At 35.7% G+C, this 27,421-nt stretch overlaps 2 protein-coding genes across 9 annotated transcripts in view; both read left to right on the top strand.

Annotated features, from left to right (window-relative positions):
• Positions 1–598: 598 nt before the first annotated feature.
• LOC120775123 (cell wall protein DAN4-like) lies at positions 599–3,773 on the top strand. Of its 2 annotated transcripts, none has more exons than XM_040105146.1 (3): positions 599–989; positions 2,531–2,601; positions 2,706–3,773. In XM_040105146.1, exons 1-3 carry the CDS (start codon positions 957–959, stop codon positions 3,709–3,711), a joined length of 1,110 nt encoding a protein of 369 aa, XP_039961080.1. In that variant the 5' UTR covers positions 599–956; the 3' UTR covers positions 3,712–3,773. The 2 variants fall into 2 exon arrangements, with proteins under 2 accessions (XP_039961080.1, XP_039961079.1); XM_040105145.1 differs by having other exon boundaries at positions 2,688–3,773.
• Positions 3,774–4,317: 544 nt separating this feature from the next.
• The window catches only part of LOC120774185 (amyloid-beta-like protein), a 140,083-nt gene continuing 116,979 nt past the window's right edge, over positions 4,318–27,421 (top strand). For 6 of the 7 annotated variants that reach the window (XM_040103611.1, XM_040103607.1, XM_040103610.1 and 3 more), the window contains exons 1-2: positions 6,812–6,898; positions 9,294–9,535. In XM_040103611.1, the coding sequence (XP_039959545.1) occupies positions 9,458–9,535 (78 nt within the window). In that variant the 5' untranslated portion in view covers positions 6,812–6,898; positions 9,294–9,457. Of the gene's footprint in view, positions 4,939–6,811; positions 6,899–9,293; positions 9,536–27,421 lie in introns of those variants that run through there. The other variant, XM_040103613.1, reaches the window with a different exon arrangement.

Raw genomic sequence — 27,421 nt, 5'->3', positions numbered from 1 at the left:
AACCTCTACCTTTGTACACCGTCGGCAGCGTCAATTACAGTTAATAAAAACTTAGTCAAATGCATTTTTAACGACGCCATAAACGCCAAGCGGTCGTGCCGCAGCCGAAGATCAACTCAGCAACCGTGCAACAGACCTAATTTGTTGAGTGAGTCGCGTTTGCGGTCACCGCACCGCCGCCGGCGCCGCCGAAGCTGCTCCCCCAATCTCCCTAATTTCCACTTCACAGCTCATTCGGCGTTTTGGTGCTGCTTTATTGATTTCGGTTGCGTGTGCGCTGCTTGCAGTCGTGCGTGTTGCATTCTTCGCTACTCTTCCACATTTTTGGTAATTCTTTTTCCTACGTCTAAAGCTGGCTTTTGGGAAAACTATTGCTGCGTTGTGGTTTCGAATTCGTATTAGCATCACTTTGGCTGCCTCCGTGCCGTCGCCGCTTCGCTTATTTTAGTACCTCAATTAATTTTGTTAGAATTAAAGTTTCATGTCTTTACAAACGCTGACCCTGCTGCGGCCTGTCTCTAGCCGGCGGTTGGGTATAAAAGGGCAAAGTGCCATTGAGAAACGTTTTAGAATTGTTGCGTTGCTGCAGCCGCGCGGGCAAAAAGAACGGCGAACAAGAAACTTGTTGGATACTAAAAGTTAATACAAAGGATTTACAAAACATGAAATAATTGCAGATATAAAAGTCAAAGGACGTAAAAGGGCGAACGCGCTAAAAGTGTTCGAATTTGTGTATAAAAGATAGCGACGAGCCTCTTTGCGAAAGTAAAAGTATAAAAAAGTGACTTCTTGGAACAAAATTTTAGAAAAGTGTGCGAAGTTAAAGTATATGAACGCTTACCAACTGTCACTAACAACCTAACTAAGGACTAACAGTTATATTAGAAATTTTGAAGCGTTAATTTTAAGCTTTGAAATTGAACTACTTTCATAATAGTTTGGAAAAAAAAGTTGAAATGGTTTTTGAAAAGTTGCTGAAATGTTTGCTGGTGGGTAAAAAAAAATAAAAATAAAAAAACCGAAAAAATTTTAATAATAATAAAAATTAAAAAAAAAAACCTTAAAAATTTTTGAAAAAAAAAATTGAAGTAAATTAAAATAATATACATATTAATGAAAATTAAAAGAAATACCTTAAAAAATGAAAAAAAATTAAAAAGATATATGTAAATAAAAAAATTGTGAAAAAATTTTGGAGAAATAATTTGGCAAAAATATTTAAAGTTTAAACACTCTTTAAGCTCGTACAACAACAAAAATGCAAATAAGTCGTAATATCTTGTAGCAAGGAGATTGATTAATAAGCTATCGAATATGAATTTAAAATAATATATGTAAATGTAAAAATGTGGACGACAAAAATGTTTTCAAATACTTACATACATATATAATTGAAATCCTTGTGTTTATAAATTTAACAAAGAAGCCTAAAATCGGTATTAAATTAAATAAATACAAAAATTTAAATTAAATCAATAACTTTAGTTGCAATTAACTTAATTAATTAATTAAAATTAATTGAAAAAAAATTAATTAAAAAGTAATAATTTCAAAAAATATTAAATTAATGACAATTATTAAAAAATAAATTTAATTTAACCAAAATTAATTAATTAAAATTAAACTAAAAATTATAATTTAAAAAATGTTATTATTTTATGAAAATTTTAATTTTTTTTTAACCTTTTTAAGAAGACTAAAAAATAGTTTAAACTAATTAATTACAAAAATTTTCATCTTTTGTTGAAATAAAAATTTTGAATGAAATAAAAAAAATTAAATGCGAATAATTAAAAAAATACAAATTTATTGTTTAAGCAAAAAGTATTAGTTATGAATTTAATAAAAAAAATATTCAAGAAAAGAAATTAAAACAATAAATTAAATATTTCTAAAAACAGCGGCATATTATGAGTCAATAAAGATATACATACATATGTATATATTTTTATGGAAAATAAAAAAAAAAATGTATATACATATAACTAAATCATAAAAAAAACGTTTTAATGTAGTAAAATATTCAAAATATATTCAAAATATTTCTAAAATAATAAAAATTTAGTTTTTTTAATTGTATATATTTTTATATACAAATAATTGAATAACATATTGAGTAAAAATTGTAATAAGTAAATGATATAGTATAAAATGTTATAAAAAAAAATTTAAGAATAATAAATTTTTTACATAAAAATATATACAAAAAAATATTTTATGATTTTCCGGGATAAAACATAATGTTATATTCGCATGATAAAAAATAAATAAATAAATAAAAAATAAAAATTAATGAATATAACTAAATTAATAATATAAATTAAAAAAATAATTAAAAAAAAATTATATTAAACAAAAAAAGTTTAAAACAAATATTTGCTAAATATATTTTAAATTTTTTTAAGAAAAAAATTTATGTGTGAAAATTTTACTAAAAATATTTATAAAAACATTTTTTTTTTCAAATGAAAACTTTAAATAATGAAACATTTTCTTCATAGAAGTACTAAAAATTATAATTTCATTGCAGTTAATAACCGCCGTGCTGCTACTACCCGCCCATGCTTTCTGGTGGGCGTCACCGACTGCGGCCCCCACAACGTAAGTTATACACACAAAGACATATAATATTTTACCACATTTTATTTAAATTTTTATTTGTAAAATACAAATTGTTAAACATGCAGACGTTCTGATTGTTCCAGCGAATCGCCGCGAGTGCTTAAAGAGATACCGCTCACTTACTTCCGCAGTTACACCTACCAGCCGATCGCCGGCAATCCTTTCGCAGCCTTCCCCTACTATCACCACGCGGCGAGTCCACTGCCGTCACCGTTGCTTGCGGGTCCTGCGCGTTACGAGCATGGCACCTACCTGCATGGCAGCGCATATCCAGTGAGCGTCGCAGTTTCGCATCCGCAGCAGCAGCAGCAACAGTCAATGCTGCCGCAAATGTATCAGCTGCCACAGGCGCCTGTGTTGCACGCGAAGCCGCTGCCGAGTCCAACAACTACCACCAGTACCACCAGCACTGAGCCACCTACGACCACCAGCACCACCACTACTACAACAACGACGACCACAACACCGCCACCACCTTCAACGACGACCGTGGGCAGCAGCACAAGCACAATCCAGTCCGTTTCGCACCCGAGTGAATCGCAGCAACAGCCGCAACCTCAATCTCAACCACACCCATACCCATATCCCACCTACAATCGGCGTGCCTATATGGGTTACAATCCGCACTCCTACCGGCCGTCCTATCCCTATCCGGACTACACTGTTTATAAGACCGCGCCAGCGACGCGCTACAATAGTCAGGGGGGACAAATCCAATTTGTGCCCTGCATGTGTCCGGTTAGTGTGGGCGCATCGGGTTCGGTGCAGCACGCCACGTTGTCGGCGGAGGGACGCACCACCAGCGACGAGGAAGATGATTTAATGCTGTTGGCGCGCGCTGATGAACTGAATTTGCCTGTGGAGATGAGTGTGATCACTGAGAGAGCGGCGCAGGAAACGACTGAAGCGGTTAAGCCCCAAAGCGACACTGAAGTAACAGCGAAGGCTGAAGCGGAGACTGAAATAACGGAGAATTTGGGGCCAAAAGCGTCGGAGGCTGTAGCTGAGCAATTGAGTACGAATAAGGTGGACGAGCAGTCACGTGATGTTGTGGAACTGAGGAGCACTAAGCAGCAAAATGGCGCGTAAAAATAAAAGTTATAAAAAATAAGTAAAATATGTTGCAAAAAGCGTGCTTTTTATTTTAATTATAATAAAAGCTTAAATCATAATAATGTCATAAAATTACATTTTTAGTCAACAAAATAAAATAAAAAAAGAAAATGTTTCATTCAGCTGCATCAAAAATATTTTTTTATATATTTATTAAAAAAAAATATTCGCGTGAAGACATAGATTTAATTGTTGTTATACCAACATAAATTTTATTTCATGTTTTTGTTGTTGTAATATCAAGCCATGCTAATTTTCTCACTAATGGCATGCAACGTAATTTTCTTTCTAATATCATTCATATAAGTACATATACATGTATTATACACACACACATAATTATTTTCATATGCATATACCGGCAGCACTTTCAAATTTATGTCAAAATATCAAATGTAACGTAATTAAATTCAAATATAATAAAAATTCGTCTATTGTGAATGTGTCATTGCACTTATAAGTTCTCACTATCACCTTGCACTTCCGCATTGCAAATCAGCTGAATCACCCTGTAATCAGCATTTTCAATTTGCATGACAGTTGTAATTAATTTTTTGCGCGTCATCCTCATTTTACAAATAGTGCATAGTAAATTTGCATGTTTTTGCAAAATAATTAAGGGTTTCGTGAAGCTGCAGCAGTAAATAAGTGCGAATGTTAACAAGTGCGTGTTGAAGTGTAGATATAGCGTGTAGTTGAGCCGCCGCCGCAATTAACTATTGCGTTGTAGCAGGGGTGGCTCGCAGCATCACCTGCACAATTTGGGCGCATAAAAAAGCTGCATATTTGTATTTAAACTATTTGTTCTTTGTCTGCAAGCTAAAGAAAAATGTGCAATAATATGATACGGTGCATAAACAAATCTAAAAAGGCTAGCTAGTGACATGTTGGCCCGGTCATGCAACCTGTGCTGAGCAACCAAACTTATAATGTAAAGCTATCCCTTTACGTTTAATTCGAAAGTGAATGAGTGATACCTTGTGTGCAGTGCATACAAGTTTGTGCATGTTTAATGAGCCAAATTGCAGCCGCGAGTTGTAGGCATTTGTCAAAAAAAAAGTAAAAAAGTGTTGTAAGTTTGAAGAAAATGTAAAACGCGGAAAGTGATAGTGTGTATGTGTGTGTATAGTTGAGAGTTTTAAGTGTGAGCAGGAAATGAAAGATAGAGTAGCTGCAAGGTGATCGTGTATACCCATTACACAGGTACGTACGTTTTTTATTACTTATCTCTCCTAATTTGTAAAACATGATTAACGATTTGTTTTACATTTCTTAATGATGCGCTTTAGTGGTAATTCTTTATAACTCGCCTTTACAAAACTTTATATGGGTGTAGAACAGGTTCTGCTGCTTTTTTGGTGTTGTTTTATATCATTTCTCTGCATTTGGTATTAATTTTAGGTGAATCTCATTTTTGACAAATTACTGCGATAAAAATTTCTCTGTTTGTCACAACATGTTATTTTTTATTTTCTTTTGACTTGTCATTTTTGACGCCTTCTAACGGTTTTAGAGTTTTTTGTAAAATAAGCATTGCATATGATTAACCTGAATGACGGACAAACAAAAGGCAGGAATAACAAAATGTTGAAATTTTCAGCTATTCATCCATTTCTTCATAATTTTTTTTTTGTTTGCAATCATGTTTCACTGCTGTAGATCACTGTAAAATATTGTAAAATGAAGTCATAAACATTTTTTTAAACCTTGTTTTGACGGGCGCTCATATATGTATGCTTAGATTTATTAGTTTATAATTTCGTTGGAACATCCAACATGCTGCTTTAGGCTTTTCAAACATAAAGTTTGGGTGTTTAATTGGTTTTGACTTTGTATTAATGGCATGTTAAGGCTAAAGCTTCAAAAGCTCTAAAGACCAAAATCTTAAAGTTTTACTGTAAAAGCTCATAACATCATACACAAATGCTGTTATAAACAGTACAATAATTTTGCAGTTTCTTCCTTGCTGCGCTCTTTCTCATTCGAACTAAGCTCTCAGCTCGACTTTACAACTTACAATACATATGTATGTATGTACATACAAATATGCAATAGTAACGGCAGTTGTGTGTATGTACTCAGCATATGTAAAACCACTCTTACTGTTGTTGTTGTTGGTTTGTTAACTACTTTACTTCACGTTTTTTGTATAAGTCCTTAATTGGAATGTGTTCATATCGCGCTTGCGCCGAAATATGGAGAATACAGAATAAGTTTTTGCACTCGTCCTTTTTCTGGCGCAATCCTTTGAGTTATTCTACACTCGCGCGAGAGAGAACTAACTATGGTATTGACACCTGTCAATAAGAATGCGTATATTTTCTGAATTAAAGAGCGTAAACTCGATTCGAAGACGTTTATTTATAAATCTAAACGTTCCTACAGCCGAATCAGTATTTGTGCTTGAATTATTTTCAAATAATAATATAGCATTCAGTGAGATGCTTAAAACACGTTAAAGAATAAAAAAATATGACATTACAAAATATGTATATTGTCAAGTATATTTGATAAACTATTTCATTCGAAATAAAATATTTTTGCTTTCCAAAAAACCCTGGCCTTTCGTCTTCTTTTCGACGTTTTGATATTTATGAAAGATCTTCAGTTCAGTTCAGCAATTATCGAAAAACTTTTTTTCTATTTTAGCAAAAGCAAATTATAATTTTCGCTTTGCTTTTTCCAAAAAACTCTGTCATTTTGTATTGGTTCTGATTTTCAGTTCAGTTCAGTTATTGTCAAAAAACTGTTCTATTCTGTTGGTCTAAAAAATCATAAAAATATTATTGCTTAGAAGTTTTCCAAAGAACTCTGCTATTTTGTAATCTTTTAGTCATTTTTAACCTTTTTGAAAAATACTTGAACAGTTCAAGGCATTCTCTTGCCTTTTGCTAAAAATCAACTCTGTTTTCCTGCACGAATTCGATATTATTATTGAATTTTGCCAATACGTTCCACACGTTTGAATAACAATGCTAACGGTATCGGAGAGCGGCGGCTGCGCACAGGGCGGCTCACTGCCGCTGACAGCCTTAAAGGTGATTGCTAAGTGCAAAATTTTTCCATACACCAGACTGTCGTCGTCGACATTTGTAAGCGTTTCAATCAAACGAACCGAAGCGTAGCTAACGAACGGGCGAACACCGAATGAGTTGATTGCAAAGTAAGCAAATAAATTAGATTCCTCTTTTTTGCCCTTCCCAAGCAAGTGATTTGTCAATGACTAAGTGTTGAAATGTAAGAAAATGTCGTGACCAAAGTGAACTAAGACGAGAAATCTGAAACTAATGAAGGCGTGTGTTGTGTAAACTAGTTTTTGTGGCGACGAAGACAAATGCAAAACTTTTGCACGTTTTGCATAAGAGTGAATTTTGGGGATACTTGCATAGTGCTGAAGGTGATGAATTCGGAACTCGAGACTTTTTAGGGCATTTGTCACCACGTCTCTACATATATACGCCGCCTTAAGCTGCGCCGAAAAATCGGCTGTGCAAAAGTCGTCGAATTTCTTAAAACCGTTTACAAATATTTGAAGAATTCTTTGGGTGTGTGTCTGTTCACACACCGTCAGCAACGCAGAAGTGTGCATTTGTGCGCTGGTGGTGTTTCGTTGTCGCAAACATTTTTCTCGCTCAGGGGTGTGACTGACAGTTTCGATTTTTTTCTCGTTTCCTTTTGCCAACGCACCGCTGCTGTGCGTAACAAGCCGAGCGACAACAAAACAGGAAAAATACAGCGAAAGAAAAGTAAAACGCTGATTGCAACTAAAAAGTGTAGACCTGATACATATATTGTGCAAAAAAAAGATACAAAAAAGTGTTAGCAAAAAAAAACACAAAAAAAGTGTAAAAAGGTCGGCGATGTTTGAGCGCGTGTGTTATGTCCACCAAAACGCAACGATTTGCAGTCGAAAAAGCAGCGAACACAGCTAATTGCGTTGTGTCTGCGCCAGAGACGTTAGTTGTATACTCGAAAATCGTTGCATACTTTTTGGCGCATGGTGAATTGTACCGAAGCAAAGCGTTTTGGCAAATTTGGATAATTGAATAAAATAATTATAAAACATTAAGGAAAAAAATAAATAAAAATATAAAATTACAGTTTGCGCTGGAAGTTGTGAAAATTCAGTTTGTAGTGCAAATACACAACGAACAAAGAGTAAAATTAAATAACATTTGGCTCACTGAGCTGTGATATGACAAAAAAGCCATTCTTTGAGCTAGAAAACTTCACAAGCGTTTATATAATTGACAAAAATAAAAATCTTTGATAATTACTTATAAAAATATAACTTCTTGTTAATATTTTTCTAGTTTCTTTACGTCATTTTTTTTTTGATTTTTGGCATTGCATAAAATATTTAAATATTATTTTTTTAATAATTTTAGTAGATAAAAGAATTTTAGTTAAAAAATTATTGATTTCAAAATTGTTTCATATATTGTGCTGATTTTTTGGATTCAATTGTGTTTTTCGTGCTAAACGATAAGCTTTTTTAAATGTAAACAAAATGATTTTTAATTTATTAAATAATTTTGTAATCTTTAAAAATTAATTAACTTTTAAAAATTTTAAATTAGTTTTTAAATTATTTGTTATTAATTTTTATTTTTATTTTTTAAATTAATTTTTAATTCACTAATTTTTATTTTATTAATTTATAATTTAATTTTAAAAAATAAATTAATTTTTAAATTTTTAAATAATTTTTAAATGATTTGTTTTTTCTTATTTTATTTAATTTCCACTTTTATTTTTTATTAAATTTTAATTAATTAATTTTATTTTATTGATTCTTTATTAATTACTAATTAATTTTTATTTATTAATTAATTAACTATTTAGTTTTCAATGATTTTTTGTATATCTCTTTTGAATCCAAAATAGTCGATTTTTGTCTTATATTATTTTTGAGTTTAGAGAAACATGGTTTTTGATACGAAAAAATATATTTTTTTATTTTTAAAACCTATCTAGCCATCAAATATTCTCTAGTTAGAATAAAATATTGTTTGTATAATAAATATTGTTGTTTTTTTTTAAATAAATTTTATCACACAATTTTAAAATAATTGTATGTATTCTGTAAATTTTGAATTTCTTTATATGCTATAATATGTTTTGATTTTTTTAGCCTTTAAAAATTTGAGAAAATGGTTTTCTAATTAAAAAATTTGCTATACTTTATGTTTTATTATTTTTTGTAACTTTGGAAAAAATAGTAATTAATAATAATTTTAAGTTGAATAATTTATTTTTAATTATCATTAATTTTTTTATTATTATTAATTTATTTATTTTTATTTAAACAATATATTTTAACTGTTCAATTTTCAATTCACTTTTAATTATTCACTTTCAAAGTTTAACCCTTTCAAGCTAAACGATTTTGAAAACTTAATTTTATATTAAATCAAAAATTGATTTTACCTTAATAATATCGCTTCATATACTTTTTTCTTCGTATTTTTTGTTATTTTTATTGTTTTCCGAATTCATCCTCGATTTTTTCAAATTTTCCCTAAAAAACTTAAAAATTTTCAACTTCTCAAACGCAGTAAAAATCAACAATACATACATACGTAGAAAACAAAAAGCAAGAATTAATAAATATAACAGTACATTGTGACTCCTCCAGTGTGTGTGGTGAAAAATCGTGCAAACAGTAAAATTTGTGAATAAACCAACAATAATAATAACAACAAGCAAGCATTGTACAGAAATGTTAGACTCAAGTAAAGTCAGTCTTGGCCTGTTGGCCTTAACTGTCATCTGTGCGACAAATTGCCCAAATGTTCAGGTGAGTGAGTCATGATTATTATATGTATGAACATTACTACTGTATACACACGAACATAACGGCACAAGTATAACTGTTTATTCATATATACATAAGTATACACGACACACATACACACAAGCACACATCTACACACAGGCACTGGTGCGGACTCCAAAGTGACTGCGCCGAGTGCTCCCTTTGATACTCGAGCTCGCGCTACCAACACTTTGCCTTTGCTGCTTTTCTTCCATTCACCTTTACCTCGGCACCGCGCTCGTACGCGCCGACCAACTCGTTCGCCACTTCGTCGTTTGCGCTGTCGTGTTGTCGGTGGTTTCTACCATTTGCCACGCTTCGTCGTTTTTATGACCTTTTTTCCAACAGCACCGTCGCTCGAATCGGTAGCTTCTTCTGCTTCACTTGCTGCGTTGTTGCTGTTGTAGCTAGTTTACTTAGTTTCTTATGTGTGGTTGTGCTGTTGTTGCTTTTGGTGTTGGTGCTGCACCTTGGCTCACAACCACGGTCTTCTTGTGTCTTCTCGTTTTAATATATTTCGCGTTTGTTGTCTCTTGTTGTGGTCACTGAAATAATTATAATACTCCGTTGCTCCGCACTTCATCAGCGCCGTTATTCGATTTTTGCTGTTGTTGCTTGCTTTTTTCTGTTTTTGTTTTTGTGTCAGTCCAGCTCTTGGGGTGACCACCGTGTTTTTTCAAAAACTCATCGCTACGCCGCGCCGCACTCATTCATTCGTTCACATTACCGAGATTGGTTAGGGGTTGCTATTGCAGTAAATAAAAGGCAATAAAAGCATATGAAATGAGTAAGCAACAACAACAGCAACGTTGTTATTGCGCACAGGGATTGTCCGGTTTTATTGTCAAAATGTTGAAATGGTGAAATGGTAAAATGGAAATGACATTTTCGCTCGTTTGAATTTGGCTTACAAATATGCGGCCGTAATACTCGTAAATGTCGAATAGCCATCGAGTTGCGAAAAAATGGTAATAAAATATATTTTATGTGTCTCGTACACATTGTATAACCTAGAAAATAGGCAGAGAAGAAAGCATTCGGGAAAATTAATTGCGTTTGGTGTGAAGAGTTCAGTGGAGGGTGCTACAAAAAAGGTACGAGAAATTGCCGTTATAACTCTTGAAAATTAGTTTCTTAAAACATATGAAAATTGCATGAAAAGTGCATACTTTTAGGCGTGCGTATTTCTTCTATACCTAATTTCATTCGCTCATTCTTAGCTTCTCAAACGGTTTATTCGCTTTTGTTATGCTGGGCCAGCAATCTACGTTCACTAACTCTTATCAAAAAGACGTACTTTTAGCATTGGACTTGGAAATTGTCTTACAGGGCATAATTTCAGTTTCGGAGTTGAACTGTAAAATGACAATCCTTTCATTAATCGTTTTCAGATGGCCTAAAAACTGGACTTTAACAGATGTTGCTAAGATGAATGCATTATCACTTCAAATCTAAAATCATCAGTACTGAAGAAACTCTCTTAAAGAGGCTTAGTGTAGTTAGCACTAAAAATCATTAATTATATTTCCTTATCAATTCATACTTTTTATAGGAGTTGTTGAGCTTGAAGAGGGAGCTCATCATCATCAAGTGCCGGTTTTGCTTGACCCCATAGCTGCTTGTTGATTTCCAGAAGTCCTTAGCTAAGTCACCCAAAGACCATCAGTTGAAGCATCCAAAACAAAGCCAACTTTAGCATGACAAATCTGATAAGCAATACTGAACAATGGTAGCTATGGAAACTCTCTCCAGAAGCAAGAGAAGTTTCCTCTACTAGGAATTACAGGTTGACAAGAATGTCTTGTCAAAGAGCACGGTCAAAGTTGATCATACTACTATTAGTTTTCAACAAACTGAAAAGACATCAATGAACTTCCTTTTCTACTTTGAGCTGAATAATCACGAAGCCTTTGGTTTAGTTTTAGGACAGAATAAACTTCACGATGTAGAGATCTACTGTATCTATATTGCTTTGAAACACAATATCTGTAGTACTAAAGGATATGGTAGCATCAATATAAACACCCTCAGAAACCTTGTTTGGCTTACTACTTAGGGTAGCTTACTATCCAATTTCTAAGTAAGGAAAAGAAAACTTCTTTCAAGAGACCTCTTCAGCTCTGAGCTACACTAGATATAGATTTGTTTTCGAATTCGCTTCTTTTTAGAGCAAGTCAGTCAAAGATCCCACCAAAAACTACTGACACCATCTCAAAAAAACTTATTTGGCTTACTACTTTGGGGACTAATTATCCGGTTTCTATTATGTGGGGGAAACTTCTTGTAAGAGACCTCATCAGCTCTGAGGTTTACTAAATATAGGTATGTTTTCAAATTCGTTGTTGTTTAGAGCTTTCAAATCAAGCTCGGTCAAAGATGCAACCAAAAACCGCTGGAGTTTGGAAAATACCCCTCAGTTGACGTCACGGAGAGTAAAAAATCCTCTCATGTTCTCAAAAACGTATGTATGTTTGTATAGCACTACTTATGACCCTTCGTTACTTGGATTTAAAATTTCTACCGAAAATTAGTGCCAAAAGATATTTTGGTTACCTTTTATTGTAGAAATGCTGAATTGATACCCCCAACCCCCTCAACTCCTCAATCCACCACGTCCGCACTCCAAGTTTTCTGCTGCCAGCTAAAAATCAATAGCACTTCTGACACAATTCGTGTTTCGCTAAATAATAAGCGACGATAAATCAGTATTCTATAGAATAAAACGAATGATTACGAAACTTTCTATTCAGAACCGCTGCGCTCATTTGCATTTACCATTTCGACATTTCACCGTTACACACCGCTTATCGAAACCATCATTTATTAACTCTTTCATTGTTTGCTTTTTCGTTTTGTTGCTGTTGTTGTGCATTGTGAAATCAATTTCCAAAACGTTTTGAACTTTTTCAAGGCTCTTCGAGTTACGGTTAGCAGCGCTGTCATGGCTATTCGCTGGCGACTGCACGTAGTCATGGCAACCCACACCGCACTAACAAATAGGTAACCTATACAAGCGTACATTTGTATGTGTACCACTGCTGAAGTGATATTTGTAAAAGCTTGATTGGACAAATTGAAGTTTATGTCGCTTACCGGTGACGTGTAAGTGCGTGCTGATGAGTGCGTATGTATGTGTGCATGTTCTTCGTGTGTGTTTGTAGTTACTTAACGGTGCTTCCGAATCCTGTATTTAATTTCCTTTGGCACGCAAAGTGTCTGACCCCAACGAAATTTATATTCTGCCAGCACAATCTTGCCATACTTTGGGCATTCTTTTAAGCCACTTATTGTTGTTATTTTTTATATCGATACTGCGCTTATTATATACGCCTTTGAACTCGTGCATTACAAGCGGAAATTGTTTTGCAGTAGAAAAGATAAATTACACATTGCTCGTTGACGCGCACTCCACCCTGAGCGCCGCAAGCAAAAGACACTCAGGCAACTGGATGTCGGCCAAAACGCAGCGTTAGGCGGTGACTTCATGACTCATGCATTTTGGCAAGCTTTCGGGCGCAAGTTGAGTGGTCGCGCTCGGCGGATGCATTTTTACATGCAATGCGTCGTTGGTGGGCAAATGCCAAGCAACTAATAGATTGGGTGCCAAATTGATTTTAGATAGAGAGCTAAATGCGTGAGTGCCGAAATTAATGAAGAAAAGCGTATTCTAAGTATTTATGTAAGTTGACGAGTTCAGCAGCCTAAATGTATGCTATATATTTGCAAAATCTTATTATTGCAGTATCGTTGCATATTTTTGGGCTATAAATATATAATTTCTCTCTCCAACATGCTTATTTTTTAGCAAAAATCAGGCGTAAAAATTAATTTAAATATATTCAATAGTTTTAAAATATGGTACCAGTGCGCTAAGGCAAGCTAGTCAGCTTTTAAAGCTGAAATGTATGTTATAAAATGCTGCGAAGTGCAATTCTCGAAAAAATAACAGGCTGTGAGTAGTTTTCTTTTTAAAATATCTTCTCATCTCTGAGTTTCTGCTTTTTTATGCGTAATTTGCTCACCTCACCTAAACTAGTCAACCTTTTTTCTGCAGCATATACTTCTTCTTCTTTACATATACTACATTCATTTAATTCCCATAATCCTTTATATATTCATTTCAATTTACTCTGCATTATGTTGTTATCTTCCAATCGCTTTTAACTCACTTATTTATGCCACTTGGAGACGGATAGGGCATTCACAAATATTGTATAGATAAATATCTCTTAGACTTCGATGCTCTTTCAATTTCCTTTTCACATTTTGTTTCGCTTTTCTTCATGTCGTCAAGGTTTATTTGCGTTTATACAAGTATCCGTGAGTCCCATAGTTTTTTTGTTGTTGTTGCTAATTCTGCTGACAACCGTTACAAAAAGGATTGATGTTGTAAACAGTCGAATTGTAGGTGAAAGAAACTAATAGGGAAGAATACTACAATTGGCGAAATGATCCATAAAGATTACTCATTTCTACTGACAAACTTATTGATGAGCTTTGTAGAGTGGTTCAAGGTAAAAATCTTCAATGTTGAAATAAATAATGTGTCGTTAGTGCCAATGCGTTCTAGCTAAACTGAGATTAGAACAACCGACAAATTTCGAATAAAAGTTGAGCTATAACCTTTGAATTTATCAGTTCCAATATCGCTCACTTCTATATAAAGTATAAATAAAAATCGGATAGTTATGGTTGCTTAAAGATTAGAGCGCCTGTGGGTAGGCTTTACATATGACATTTTCGTCAGCTCGAGTTCAAAACAGCGATCAATTTCTATGCAGTGAAGTCCCCGTAATTAAAGCGCTTAGTTTTTGGGGCAAAAATAAAGAACACTAATGAAAAATTAAATAAAAAATGGCAACTGACGGCGTCAAGAGTTATATTTAACACACTCATAAAAATTTAATATGAAAAATAAACGTGTATTCTGTGAAACAAATGTTAGAATACATATATTTATAAGTCCGTGTGCGTGTGTACAATCTCAGGCAGATTTACTGCTGGCGTTTGATTTGGGTTTGGCATAATGAAAAGTCGCTGCAAACAATGCCTTGCATTCAGCCAAATAAACTACTGCGCAAAAGAATTGAAGAAAAGCAATTGTAATGAAAATGCTGACTGACTGACTCGGACTAACTGTATGGGGGGTAAGTAGTATTGGTCCCCTGCATAAAATCAGCAATCAACAGGGAAATGAATGACGTACAAAAGCGTTGAAAGATTTAATAAACCAAAGCAACAACAACGGATGGCAGGAAAGAGAAGCAAAACATTTAAATAAACAAGAAGATAAAAGTAAAAAAATGTTAAAAGTCACGAAGATATACATACGTGTAACTGTAAGTCGTTAGTAGGCGGGGGCCGTCAGCTAGACGAGGGTCGCTGAGTGTGTGCAGCGGCAGCGTCAGTCTGTTAGGCGGCCGGTTATTCAGCTTTTCCGCCAACTTTCCGGCTTGTCGGTTATAATTTCCAGCAAAACCTCGCATACATTCACACACACACATACGAGTACTAATGCAGCGACCACTCGATATGTGAGCCCTGTGCGCCTTTTCTTTACCTCCATCATTCTTTCATTTCCATTTGGTCGCTATGGGATTTCGCTTATGAAACTCTAGCACTGCTGTTCGAAATTAAAATTGACAATTGCAACAAAAGGCGCGTACATGTGTAGAATCACTAAAGAAAAGCTTCTGAAATAAAGAAATCGAGGCTGCTGGCAGAAAGAGAGGGGTAGCGAGCGACAGTGGGAAAATACAATGGGAAATAATAGGTAAATGCCTAGTGTTTAGAATAGCAATGAGCATGTGTATTACTGTTTGTGCGTAAGTGTGTTTAACTGTGTGAGTGTGGCATAAATGAAGTGACTGTATCGCGTCTAAAGGGAATCATTTGTGCTGAGGAATAAAAGAAATCATACATATATGTGCATATTAATGGCAAATGAATAATAAAATTAAAGCAATAAATATAAATAATCCGAAAATAACATGAAATGAAAATTTGGGTAAAAAGTGTGTAGTAAAAGCTCAAAGGTTTCTTACAAGTGGCGTAGTTGTGTGCCATATTATCCAAAAAAAATTCCGATAAGGGAATGGCAGCTCCATCTAGCGCTCTCCCTTCATGCTTGCACTGAAGTTAAAATCGGAGAGGCATACCTCTAGGCGGCTCTTACTGTGTGCGTGTTTTAAATCAATTCAAGATAGGCATACTTACTTCTCAAATTGTTGATGAAAACCTAGGCTTTAGCAGAAATCGAGGATAAGTTTAGGAACAGATTCACTATAAAAATGTCGGCGTATATTCAACAATATATGTATGTACACTGCGTCCAGTAGATGTCACCCTAGCGGTTTGAACTGGCATATTTAGCGAAAGATTCAAGTAATTAACTAGGCCTATGGGATTGCTGATTAGATAAAGAACTACTTTACAACCATGAGTTCGATTTAGCGAAATTTTTCTAGAAAATAGCTGGCTCCTGTATCAAAAGTAACCCAATTAGTGAAGTGCCTTTAAGTCATCATTTTATGAAAACTTCGATGAAAACGAACAATATGCTCAGGCGTAGGTATGTGAATGTGTGCCATGTTGTTTTGAACAGCAACTTCAATACCGTTACCGTACTGGAACCAGCCATCACTAACCCCAATTCGCTGAAGACAATGTCTGAAATTGCCTATAAAGGCGCAGATAAAGCAAGCGAGTTCATTCACATGGCCATTTCTGTAGTTGGATCCAGAAAGTATGCAACATTTAAGGGTGCTGCAAACACTACAACACTAAATGTGTTTGTTCGTATGAAAATACAAATGGCTTTTACTCTTTTTGTGCCTGCTGTTTTCAGTACATTTATGTTCATGATGCAAAATGCCGTTACTCGGCATTCATTTGCCTGCTGCGTACCTCGCAACACATTCCCCCGCAGTCTGCATTGCGCTTGCTTTTCGTCACGGTGCATATGTGCGCCGTTATATATGTTAATGAGACGCTCGCACCACCATTAAAGCTCACTTCGTGTGCTAGGTGGTTAATGTGTGAAATGGACAGTAAATTTCAGCACATGATCGGGGGGAGAATGTTATTGATTTCTTTAGCTCGCTTCATTACCTAATTATTTATTTAATTACCGCGACGTTTTGCAATGTCTCCCATTTGTTCTCAAAGTATCCGAGTTTTACTGCCTCCAAAGCCTTTTCTGAATAGGTCTTTTTTATTTTAGTCGCTTCTAACACCAACCCGTGACCGATTTCCTATAGTGTTTTGCGTTAAGTGCGTCGTTACCTTTACTGCCCCTTTAAGTGCTCTTTTTTATATCAAAGGGAACTGTCTTTGCATTGTGTAGTAAAAATAGTTCAGGCTCGTAAAGAAAGTAGTGCCGATTAAAATTTAGTACTTAGTACTAAAATGAATGGCGTGAAAAATATGGCCTCAGATAAGGGTTATGTTAAAATTGTTGTTTTTCTTTCTCTTGAACTTTGTGAAGTAACTAAACTTTTGCTCCACTTGAAAGCCTTCCTCATGAAACTCTTGTGCTTCGCATTACTAGCGGATTTTAACTAAGAGAAGGAAAAACTGGTCCAAAAAAATCAACGAGAATAAACAGTTTAGAGTAGAAAGAGAGAGAGTTACAGTGAATGTGGAACGCAGATAGACGACATCAAATTCCTTTATAATTAATAAGCTCTTTTGACTGTTGAAAGGAAGCTTAAAAACTCTATCTATATAAGATTTTAGATCAAGAAGTGACAAATTTAAATACTATTTGAAGTAAAAGCTCCAAAATTCCTAAACTTTTTTTGATATAGGCATACATTTAGAAAGCTCTAAGGTTTCAAAATTCTTTCAAAGAACAATCTGAAGTGACAATTTAAATGTTTTTTAATACTAGCTAAAACGCTCCAAAGGGCCTACTTTTTATACTCTCGCAACAATATTGCTAAGGAGAGTATTATAGTTTTGTTCACATAACGGTTGTTTGTAAGTCCTAAAACTAAAAGAGTCAGATATAGGGTTATATATACCAAAGTGATCAGGGTGACGAGTAGAGTCGAAATCCGGATGTCTGTCTGTCTGTCCGTCCATCTGTCCGTCTGTGCAAGCTGTAACTTGAGTAAAAATTGAGATATCATGATGAAACTTGGTACACGTATACCTTGGCTCCATAAGAAGCTTAAGTTCGAAGATGGGCAAAATCGGCCCACTGCCACGCCCACAAAATGGCGGAAACCGAAAACCTATAAAGTGTCATAACTAAGCCATAAATAAAGATATTAAAGTGAAATTTGGCACAAGGGATCGCATTAGGGAGGGGCATATTTGGACGCCATTTTTTGGAAAAGTGGACGTGGCCCCGCCCCCTACTAAGTTTTTTGTACATATCTCGGAAACTGCTATAGCTATGTCAACCAAACTCTATAGAGTCGTTTCCTTCAGGCATTTCCATATACAGTTCAAAAATGGAAGAAATCGGATAATAACCACGCCCACCTCCCATACAAAGGTTATGTTGAAAATCAATAAAAGTGCGTTAAACGACTAACAAAAACGTCAGAAACACTAAATTTTGCAGAAGGAATGGCAGGAGGAAGCTGCACCCAGGCTTTTTTTAAAAATTGAAAATGGGCGTGGCCTCGCCCACTTATGGACCAAAAGCCATATCTCAGGAACTACTCCACCGATTTCAATGAAATTCGGTATATAATATTTTCTTAACACCCTGATGACATGTACGAAATATAGGTGAAATCGGTTTACAACCACGCCTTCTTCCAATATAACGCTATTTTGAATTCCATCTGATGCCTTCTCTGTATAATATATAGTACATTAGGAACCAATGATGATAGCGGAATAAAAACTTACAAAAATACGGTATTTGAAAAATATGTAAATGACGTATAATGAAATCTCGATTATCACTTTATCATGCGGGAGTATAAAATGTTCGGTGACACCCGAACTTAGCCCTTCCTTACTTTTTAGATATAGAAATAGATTAAGAAAAGCTCTAAAGCTACAAAGGCAAACGATAGATCTTGACACCTATAAAAAACTTCAAAAAGTCGGTTTGTTCTTCTGGCAAGACAAGAAGTGACAAATTTAAATATTATTTGAGGTGAAAGTAAAAGCTCTAAAACTCCTAAACATTTTTAGATATAGGCATAAGTTTAAAAGATTTCAAAATTCTTTCTGAAGTAGAAATTTAAATATTTTTTAAAACGAGTTAAAAAGCTAAAGTTAAAAAAAAAGCTCTAAAGCCACACAATTCGTTCAACATGCGATCTGCTGACAAGTGAATTTTCAACTCTGGACTTCTATAAAACATAATTTCGTATTTACGCTGTTATGGCAACCCTTTTTCACACCCAGCGCCCGAGCCAAGCGTCCCAATGACGTACCGTCCGACCTAGCATGCACTCAACCCAATAAAGATGATGGCGATGATTCACACAATCGAGCAAATGAACTGAAATGAATAGAAATGAAAATGATGGCGAAAAAGGTGGTAAGGCACATCGGGTCCAGGTTTGGCGAACGTGAAACGGCTAAAGCGGAAATGGAAATAGCGAGAGGCAAGTGGAGTTGAGCCAGTGAAAGCAACCAAAGGAGCTGTGGTAAATACCCAAGCGACTTACTTGTTCGCTCAAGTGGGGGCACCCATTGAAAAGTGCCAGTAACCGGTAAACTGGAAATGAAGTGAAACAAAAAAGAAAACAAAAATAAAAGCACGAACACAAGCAGGGCACCGCAGAGCACCGGCGCAGCGCATATAAACGAAACAATTGTGAACACTAGAACCACACACATACAAACATACAAGCTGATTTTGTTAGCCTGTTGGGCTCGGCATAAAGGCGAGGTGGTTCGGAATTAGCAGGCAGACGAAGGGCGGCGGCAGAGTAGGAGGTAGCGTCTTCGTGCTGCGTCATTGAGGCGGAGGCTAAAGTCAATGAAATGTGTGTGTGTGTGTGTGTGCGGGTGTGGGTGCGTATATGTGGAAGTAGTAAGAGCCATCGAAACGGAAAAGGACTGGACAAAGGGCAAAAGTGGGCTAGTTGGACGAACAATATGCGGTTTTTAGAGGTACTAGAAGCAATAATGATGAGCAGTGCCCATTGTGCTTGCTTGAACGTGCATGCATATGCTCTAAGGCAACCCGGGTAGGAGTACATTCATGTGGAGAAAAGTGAGCCGACCAAGCAGTGCAACGGACAGCAGGCCGGTTGGTGAGACAATACATTGGCTGAACAAAAAGAAAGCGGTCTAAGCTCTTAATGTTAACAGAAAACGAGCGCAAAAACGCAGGAAGAGAATGGTGGGTTTGTGAATGGAAGTGAAATTAAAATGGACAGTTCACTAAGGTCGAAGAGGTGGTTGGATTATATGGTAGTATGCAACGAGATAAATGAAAGGACTAGAATTGAGGGAAGAAATTAGAAGTTTATAGAAAGGGCAAAAATATGTAATATAAAAAGTAGCCGAAAATATTATGAACTTGAGTGAAAAAGTAGTAGAAGTTGGAAAATTAGAATTTGTGGCCGATAAAATGTATCAAAATGTTAAAAAGAGAGGAGTTGAACTAGAAAAGTAGTTGAAAAAGTAGTAGAAACATGAGTGGAATAAAGTTGTAGGATTAACTCACTTCATAAAGTAGAATTTTTTGAAAAAGAAAAACTGAACTAGAAAAGTAGTAGAAAAATAGTTAAATATAAATAAATATAAATAAAATAAATATATATAAAATGTGCCAAAATATTGAAAAAGCAGTACTGAACTAGAAAAGCAGCAGAAAAATTGTGAGTGAAAAATTAGTAGTTCCACATTTATTTAAAAAAGTTAGAATTTGTGGCCTATAAAATGTGTCAAAATAGTGAAAAGTGAAGTTCATGGAGAAAGAAGTGGAAAAAGTTGTTAGAAAGAAATAGTTAGATAAAGGTAGTAGAAAACTGGATTATGACTTAATAGTTGTTTAAGAAATAGCGCGCAGTAAAATTAGAAAAACATTTATTGATTTTTATTACAAACTTTGAACTTGCATTTATTTCAATTGCAACCCTGCATTTTTACTTCCTATTGGCCTACCGTTAAGCAGTTATTAACTTGGGTTACTTATACGACTAGTATAACCCAGGCATGGAATTTTCCTTACCATTACGATTAATTATCGAATGTATGCAGCACATACGTATGTAAACACAAATACATACATATGAAATTCCTATCATTAAAAAGTATTTTGTTTTTCTGGCATATACTCATACCTCCTCGGTATATCTGTGCATGAAATAGTCTTATATATGAGCTTTTTACATCTACCGATTTGATATACGGTATTTATCTACGTGCCTTTATGAGCTCCCTCCTTTGATGCGGCAATCGGCTTTGCCTTTTAATGCCACCATTTAGAATACAATGGTGTAACTAATCGTGCAGAAGGCGAGAGCGGACCTTTCAGAGTACTTTATGTCAATATATAGCCACACAATTCACTTTGCTTATCCCACATACTCATTTAAAACGGAAGCTGTTGGTGTGTAGCAGCGGTCTTAATCGTAAAAAATACTTAAAATGTATGGGAAGCGTCTAAACGAGTGGCGGGGCGCAGTGGTGACAGAAGGAAAACGGCTATAAAATCACAGTGTTGTCGATTTTGTGGTTAACTGGACGTGTACCTACCCTCACAGGCCTACCTGCACATGTATTTGTGTGTGTAACAAAATTAGTAGTCGATTTTTAAATTGATATGCGGACTTAAACTACGCGTACTCGGCTGTAACGTCAGCGCACCCCTTCTTTGCTCACAGCACAACTTTCAAGAGAGGTCGTGCGCTGAAAGCAGAGGTGTGAGTGACCGTTTAGTGACGCTCATGAGGTCTACGAGGTGGTGAAACCATTTACAGGTGTGTGAATTATGTTTTCTATCAGCGTATGGCAACGCTCGCCCACATTTCGTCGTCATTGATGCGTAGGGACCTTGGAAAGGTGGAAGTGACAGAAATTATGTGGCATTTAAAAGTGGAAATAAAGAGTGGTAAAGGGTTGTATATGGTTGATAGGAATAGTATTTGCTGCAGTGAGATTTTCAATAGCTGAAAGCTTTCTAGGCAAGGATTGTAATTGTCCGATTAAAGCGGTAATTTATATCGATTCAGCATACAAAATAAAAATCTTATTTTACTACAATAATCCTTAATCAACTCTTGAGAGTTGTTGTCCATACTATAAATTAGGCTATGTTTTACGCTGGCGGTTGCTGTCCAGGCTATAAATTGCTAAAATAGCAATAATTTCTTCATTATTTTCAATCAATCATGAACAGCTGTAACTTTTTTTCAACTTCCCCGAATGTTGGTTACATGAAGCTTAAACTCTCACCTTGCCAACACTATACATATGGTAGAACACAATGTGATTGGTAGCTCTAGAAATAGACGACTGCAACGACTGCAACGACATCTATTGACAAAATAAGAAAAAATCGACTACCCAATATCATTATTGTTGGAAACTATTTTTCATATTTCCTACTTCATTACTTTTATAATTTGTATTTGCCTTGCCTAACCATCTTTTCCTGCCAATAAAAGTATCCGCAGTTAACAATCACTTGTCTCTCGCTTTCTCACATACCTCAAATATTGGCTTGTTGGTAACTTTTCAAAGTGCCAATATCCTTTCTATCACACATACTTGCCTTTTTTTATACATTTATGTTGGTAACTTTATATTTTTGTATGTGTTTAACTCCTCGAAAACTCCAACTAATCTCAAACGGTACTTTTCTGCTTCAGTTTTCCTCTATTGCCGTATTATCTGCGGGCCTTTGACGTTGACAACGATTGATGAGGGCAATATTGCTTTTCACCACATACTGCTGCTGGCGCGGCACTCCATTGTGCCCCACCTTGCATCACTTTCCACGCCGCCTCACTTCATCGCTCATCTCTCCACTTCCTTCCTCTCAAAACTCATTTTGCACAAGAAACGCCAATTCAGCTCCATTGAGCGCCACACATGCTTGCTGCTCAATCAGTATCCACTGCACCTTTTGAAGTGCTCCAAGTAATTTCCACTCCCAGTGGTAACACTTTTGAATCCTTGAGCTCCGCACCTTGCTGCAATTTCACGATTTTCACATATTTCTACATTTCATTTCCTATTAATTACAAAATGCTTGCTAAAAGTTCGAAAGTACATACTTTAGATATTTGCGGAAAAAAATAATGCAACACTACCCTAAAAGTATGCTACACAGCATTGCATGGCTCTTAACGTGTATGTATGTGTGTGTGACGCACTTAAAGTTAATAAGTGAATTGCAAAAGTGGAGTAAATAAGTGTTGCCGCTGGGTAATGAATTGCCATGCAGCGGAAGTATGAGCTTCAAGCAGCCAGCTAAACGTCAATCAATTAAGTACTAGTTGTCTTGGCATACATTTGGGCACCAGCAACTCAAGTGGAGTAAGACAAAGTGAGCGGAAAGTAGAAAAGCAATTCGAAAAGCAAGTGAAAGGCGGTAGGAAGCATGCAGTTAGGTTTTAGAAAACTGAAACAATTAAATGCCTAGAATAATAATATATAATTAAAGAAATATATACATGTATGCTTAGGGAAAATTAATTTAAAACGTCGAGAGAATGCAGCGCCAAAGCTAGCTAAAGAGAGTTTCAGCTAAATAGTCGAAACATTTATCGGGTGGATAGCTTAGATCTTTTCAATATAATGGCCAAAAAGTAGGCTAAGCTGATTGCAAAATTTTTTAATGTAATAGCATAAAACTAGGCTAAGTTGATAGCTAGCTAAATAATAGAATTTTAATAGAAAATGTGCGAAAAGGGTTTTAGTTTGAAAATTACAAATTTTAGTAATCTACTTTTAAGCGCTAATATTTTTAACTAAACAATTTGCGTTACATTTGAAAATGTACAATTTGCGCAGAATTCTCAGATTTTAAAAAGTGAACTCTATTTTAGGGAGACTTTTATATTTTTATATTTATGGGATATACTTTTTGATTGCAAACAGTTAGCTTACCACCTGTACCTGTACATGCGATTGGATTCATGGCGTTATCTGGAAGTGTAGTATACATTTAGGCGTAATATTCAAAATCACCGTAAATAAAATATTATGCTGTTTATTTTCTGAAATATTTACATTATTAAACAATGCTCTCATTTCTTATTCCATTTTAAAATATTTAATCTAAAAATTTTTAAGAATGCTTTATCAAGCTTAATATTTGCTTTATACTCTTTAGCTCTCATTTTGCTTACTTTTTCAACTCAATTCCAACTCATTGCCCTAAATTCTGCATTATTTTTTATTGTAAGTGAAAAAAAGGCCATAATATTTTTTCAAACTTTCCACTTTTACTGTTGTTAGCAACAAATGTAAACAATTTCGCTAATGTTGTAATAAGCTTAAGTGCTTGCTAGCATTCCAATAGTTTGCTTCGATACCTGCGCACGGCCGTCGATCATTCAATGGGTTCGTGAGTTCGTGTAGAGCTAGCAAATAAGTTGCAGTTGCAGGGAGTTTTAGAAAAACTGCAAGTGTGTGTGTGTGTATATGGGTGAATGATTGTATAAATGAAAGCAACGATATGTGAATAAATGACTGATTGCATGCAAGAATGGTTGAATAATTGACGGCATGCAAGCGAAATGTGATTGAGTTAGAAGTTTTAAATGCATGAGAGCTTTTAGTTAATATCCAGAGAAACTCTATTTGCATATACGTATATATAGTGTGCATTTAGGCGCTTAACGAGTGCGCTTAATTAACCAGCGGAAACCATTTTGCATAGCGTAATGTAGAAATAAATGCGCTTACGAGCAAAGTTTGGGATTGCAAAAAGATTTAAAATTGATTTTGAAAATATTTTGGCTAAAAATTAAGCTTCAAAAATAACTAAAACCAGAAGAAACACTAACTTCGGTTATACCGATAATACACTTTACAAAAACTAAATATTCCCTAAATGGACGTAAATAGCACGTCAAATAAACATGTTTTTCATACAAAAACTTGATTCCGATCATTGGGTTTGTAGGGCAGCTTTATGCTATAGTGATCCGATCGCAACAATTTCTTCGAAGATTACATCATTGCCTCACATAATAATTTACACCGAATTTCGCAAAGATATTTTATGAAATAATAAAGTTTTCCGTACAAGCTTTTTATTCCGATCGTTCAGTTTGTATGGCAGCTGTATGCCATAGTGGTGCGGTGGTGCCGAGAAATGAGCAACTTCTTATAGAGAAAAAAACGTGTGCAAAATTTCTGATCGATATTTCAAAAACTAAGGCACTATCTGCGACGTTTACTACTTGCTGCTACAAGCTTCGTGACAACTTTAGGTTATATGTTCAGCTATGAAAATCGAAACTTTAAAAAAAAAATTCTTTTGCTGAAATGAAATTCTATACTTTCACAAAAGCTTGTGTTCATACTTCAATCATTTTGTCACTCTGCATTTAGGCGTTCGTTAATGAAACCGCAAAACTCAATAAAGCATGACATATTTTAATTCAATTCGAAACCGCAATGAGCTGCGGACGAAAAATTAAAAATGATAATTCGCGCGGATTTTGTAACAAAATGTGGGGAAAGTAATAAAAAATAACAAATAAACCAATACACACAAAGACACTGTAATTACATAATAATTAAATGCATAAAAAGCGCTTGTCATAAAGAATTGAGTGATACAAATAACGAGTTTGCTTGAAAGCAAAAAAATAATTGGCGAAACAAAAGCAAAGCATAATGGCAGAGGACACACGCAAAACCGCAGCATAAAGCGCGGCAAAAAATATACAAAACCAAAACCAAAAAAGGTAAAAAATCAGAATATCAACGCCGCGTGTCCGCAAAAGATTGGATAATAATTTTTTATGTGCTGCAACATTTTCAATAAACATTAAATTAGGTGATCAATGCCAGCCACGCACACAGCCACACAAAAATTACACCTACAGAGGCGCGGAAAAGCGTAGTAAAGCCATCATAAAAGCATACTTTTAGGCGCAACAGTATCGAAGCCGTTGTACGCCGAAGGTAGCACTTGTCAATAAAAGCGCGCTGCTGGTGCGGCCATAAACATTTGAAATATGGCAATAAAATTTAATTTAATTTCATATTTTTGCGCGTCAAATTTTGCAAAAAAGTGATAAAAGCAAGCGAAAGCAAGCTGTAATGCAAGCGGGAATCACAAAACAGCCACGCGCGTCTGTGTGCGGGTGTCACAACTGCGCACACATGCGCTTTTCGCCATCACATTTGAATGTGTTTGGCATATGCCATTTTGCAAGCATACTTTCAGGCATTAAAAGCGAGCACTCATCGCATTGCGCGTGTACGCATGTAAAGCACACGCGCGCGACTTGAAACGACAGTCACGTATGAAAGGCTTTTGTTGCCATAATTGACTGACACTTGACTGGCGCTGATGGGATCGAGGTGGCAACTCTAATGGTGCTTGGTTACTCGAAATACTGCTCTGCTGATGATGATGTTGTTGCTGATGGTATAGTCACAGTCGGCCATTATAAGCCGCAAAATGCCGGAAATTATGGTGATGCCTATAATGATGATGATAATACTGATGAAGTTGCCGATGACACTGCTGAGCGGTGGTATGGTGGCTGGAAATTTTGATGAGGCATATTTTCCACCATCAGCTACACCTCAGCATGCATATGGAAATATTACTTACGTCTACACTAAGCCATGCTTGTTGCTTTTATTGTTATTTACTGCTCTTGCTCAGCTTCGTTGACGCTTCCCACTCGCCGCTGATGCCGAATTCCGAGCCTTCAACAGCTTATTGTTTCGCCTGCTGATAGTCAAATGGGATTTGGGGAATAACAAAATGGGTTTCCGAAAACAGACAAGCGAGACGCGTTGTCCCGTCGCCTGTTCGTCCTCCATGTGCTGTAATAAATAGGAGCTCCGCCATGTCATATGCCAACGTAACGCTTGTAAAAGCGGTAGACTTGCCAGCAATTTTATATGCATACAATCATATGCTGCTCTACACTCATATACTCACTCTCAAAAAACTGTTCATTTCATCTTTATGACGCTGAGTCCACTCCAGAACTCCAACTCGGTTCCGTTAAGCCCCATCTGCGCACGGCCGTTGTCACAGCGGACACAGTTGATGCACGCTCGCCGCACCGCGCCGCTGGGAATGACGACCGGCGCAGTGGCAAGCAGCGACCTGATGATTTATTCAAGTGTAGCATGGAAAACCTATAATAATGGGTGTTCAGTGAGTTGAGTGCGCGCTGTGTTCGTGTCCCTAACAGACACCTATAGTGGCAGGATTAATGTCAGCCTTGCAATCAATAAATCAATCAAACAATAAGTTCATAAATCCAACTGAAATTTATAATTAATAAATAAATTATCCATTACATGAATGTAAAGGAGAAACGAGAATCGTTCATGAAGTCCACAATTGGTAAAAACACAACATATTTGTCAGCAGAATGACCAAAAACCGCTTCCAGAGGTTTAATTTCTGACGAGCTTGAAAAAGTTGCGTATTGAACTGCGGCAAAAACCATACCGAAATGATGTTAGGATCGATTTGAGACGAAGTGATGAGCTCTTTTGTGTGGATAACTTCAATTACATTGCGAATAATAGTTCTGGCTTGAAAAGAGAACGCCATTTTGACAGCTACCGTATCTCCTGCTTGCTAAGTTAAATCCTTTGGTTGAAGGTTGTGATGAGTTGTTGAAAGTAGCGAAGATAAAGGAATTACGCACTGTTTTTCGGACAGTCGGGTCTACGTAACCGGAGCGGACCCGAATTTTTACCGGCTATGTGCTGTTATTTCGAGGATAGAAC

The sequence above is a fragment of the Bactrocera tryoni genome, chromosome 4 (assembly GCF_016617805.1).
Source record: "Bactrocera tryoni isolate S06 chromosome 4, CSIRO_BtryS06_freeze2, whole genome shotgun sequence".
In the NCBI taxonomy this organism is placed as follows: domain Eukaryota; kingdom Metazoa; phylum Arthropoda; class Insecta; order Diptera; family Tephritidae; genus Bactrocera; species Bactrocera tryoni.
Note: the sequence above shows the minus strand (reverse complement) of the source record. Positions and strands in the feature narration are given on the sequence as shown.

Coding starts and splice junctions, on each gene's coding strand:
- LOC120775123 (XM_040105145.1), top strand. CDS start 957: ATGGTTTTTGAAAAGTTGCTGAAATGTTTGCTG. Junction 990..2,530: donor AGTTGCTGAAATGTTTGCTG/GTGGGTAAAAAA, acceptor ATTTCATTGCAG/TTAATAACCGCCGTGCTGCT. Junction 2,602..2,687: donor CCGACTGCGGCCCCCACAAC/GTAAGTTATACA, acceptor TTAAACATGCAG/ACGTTCTGATTGTTCCAGCG.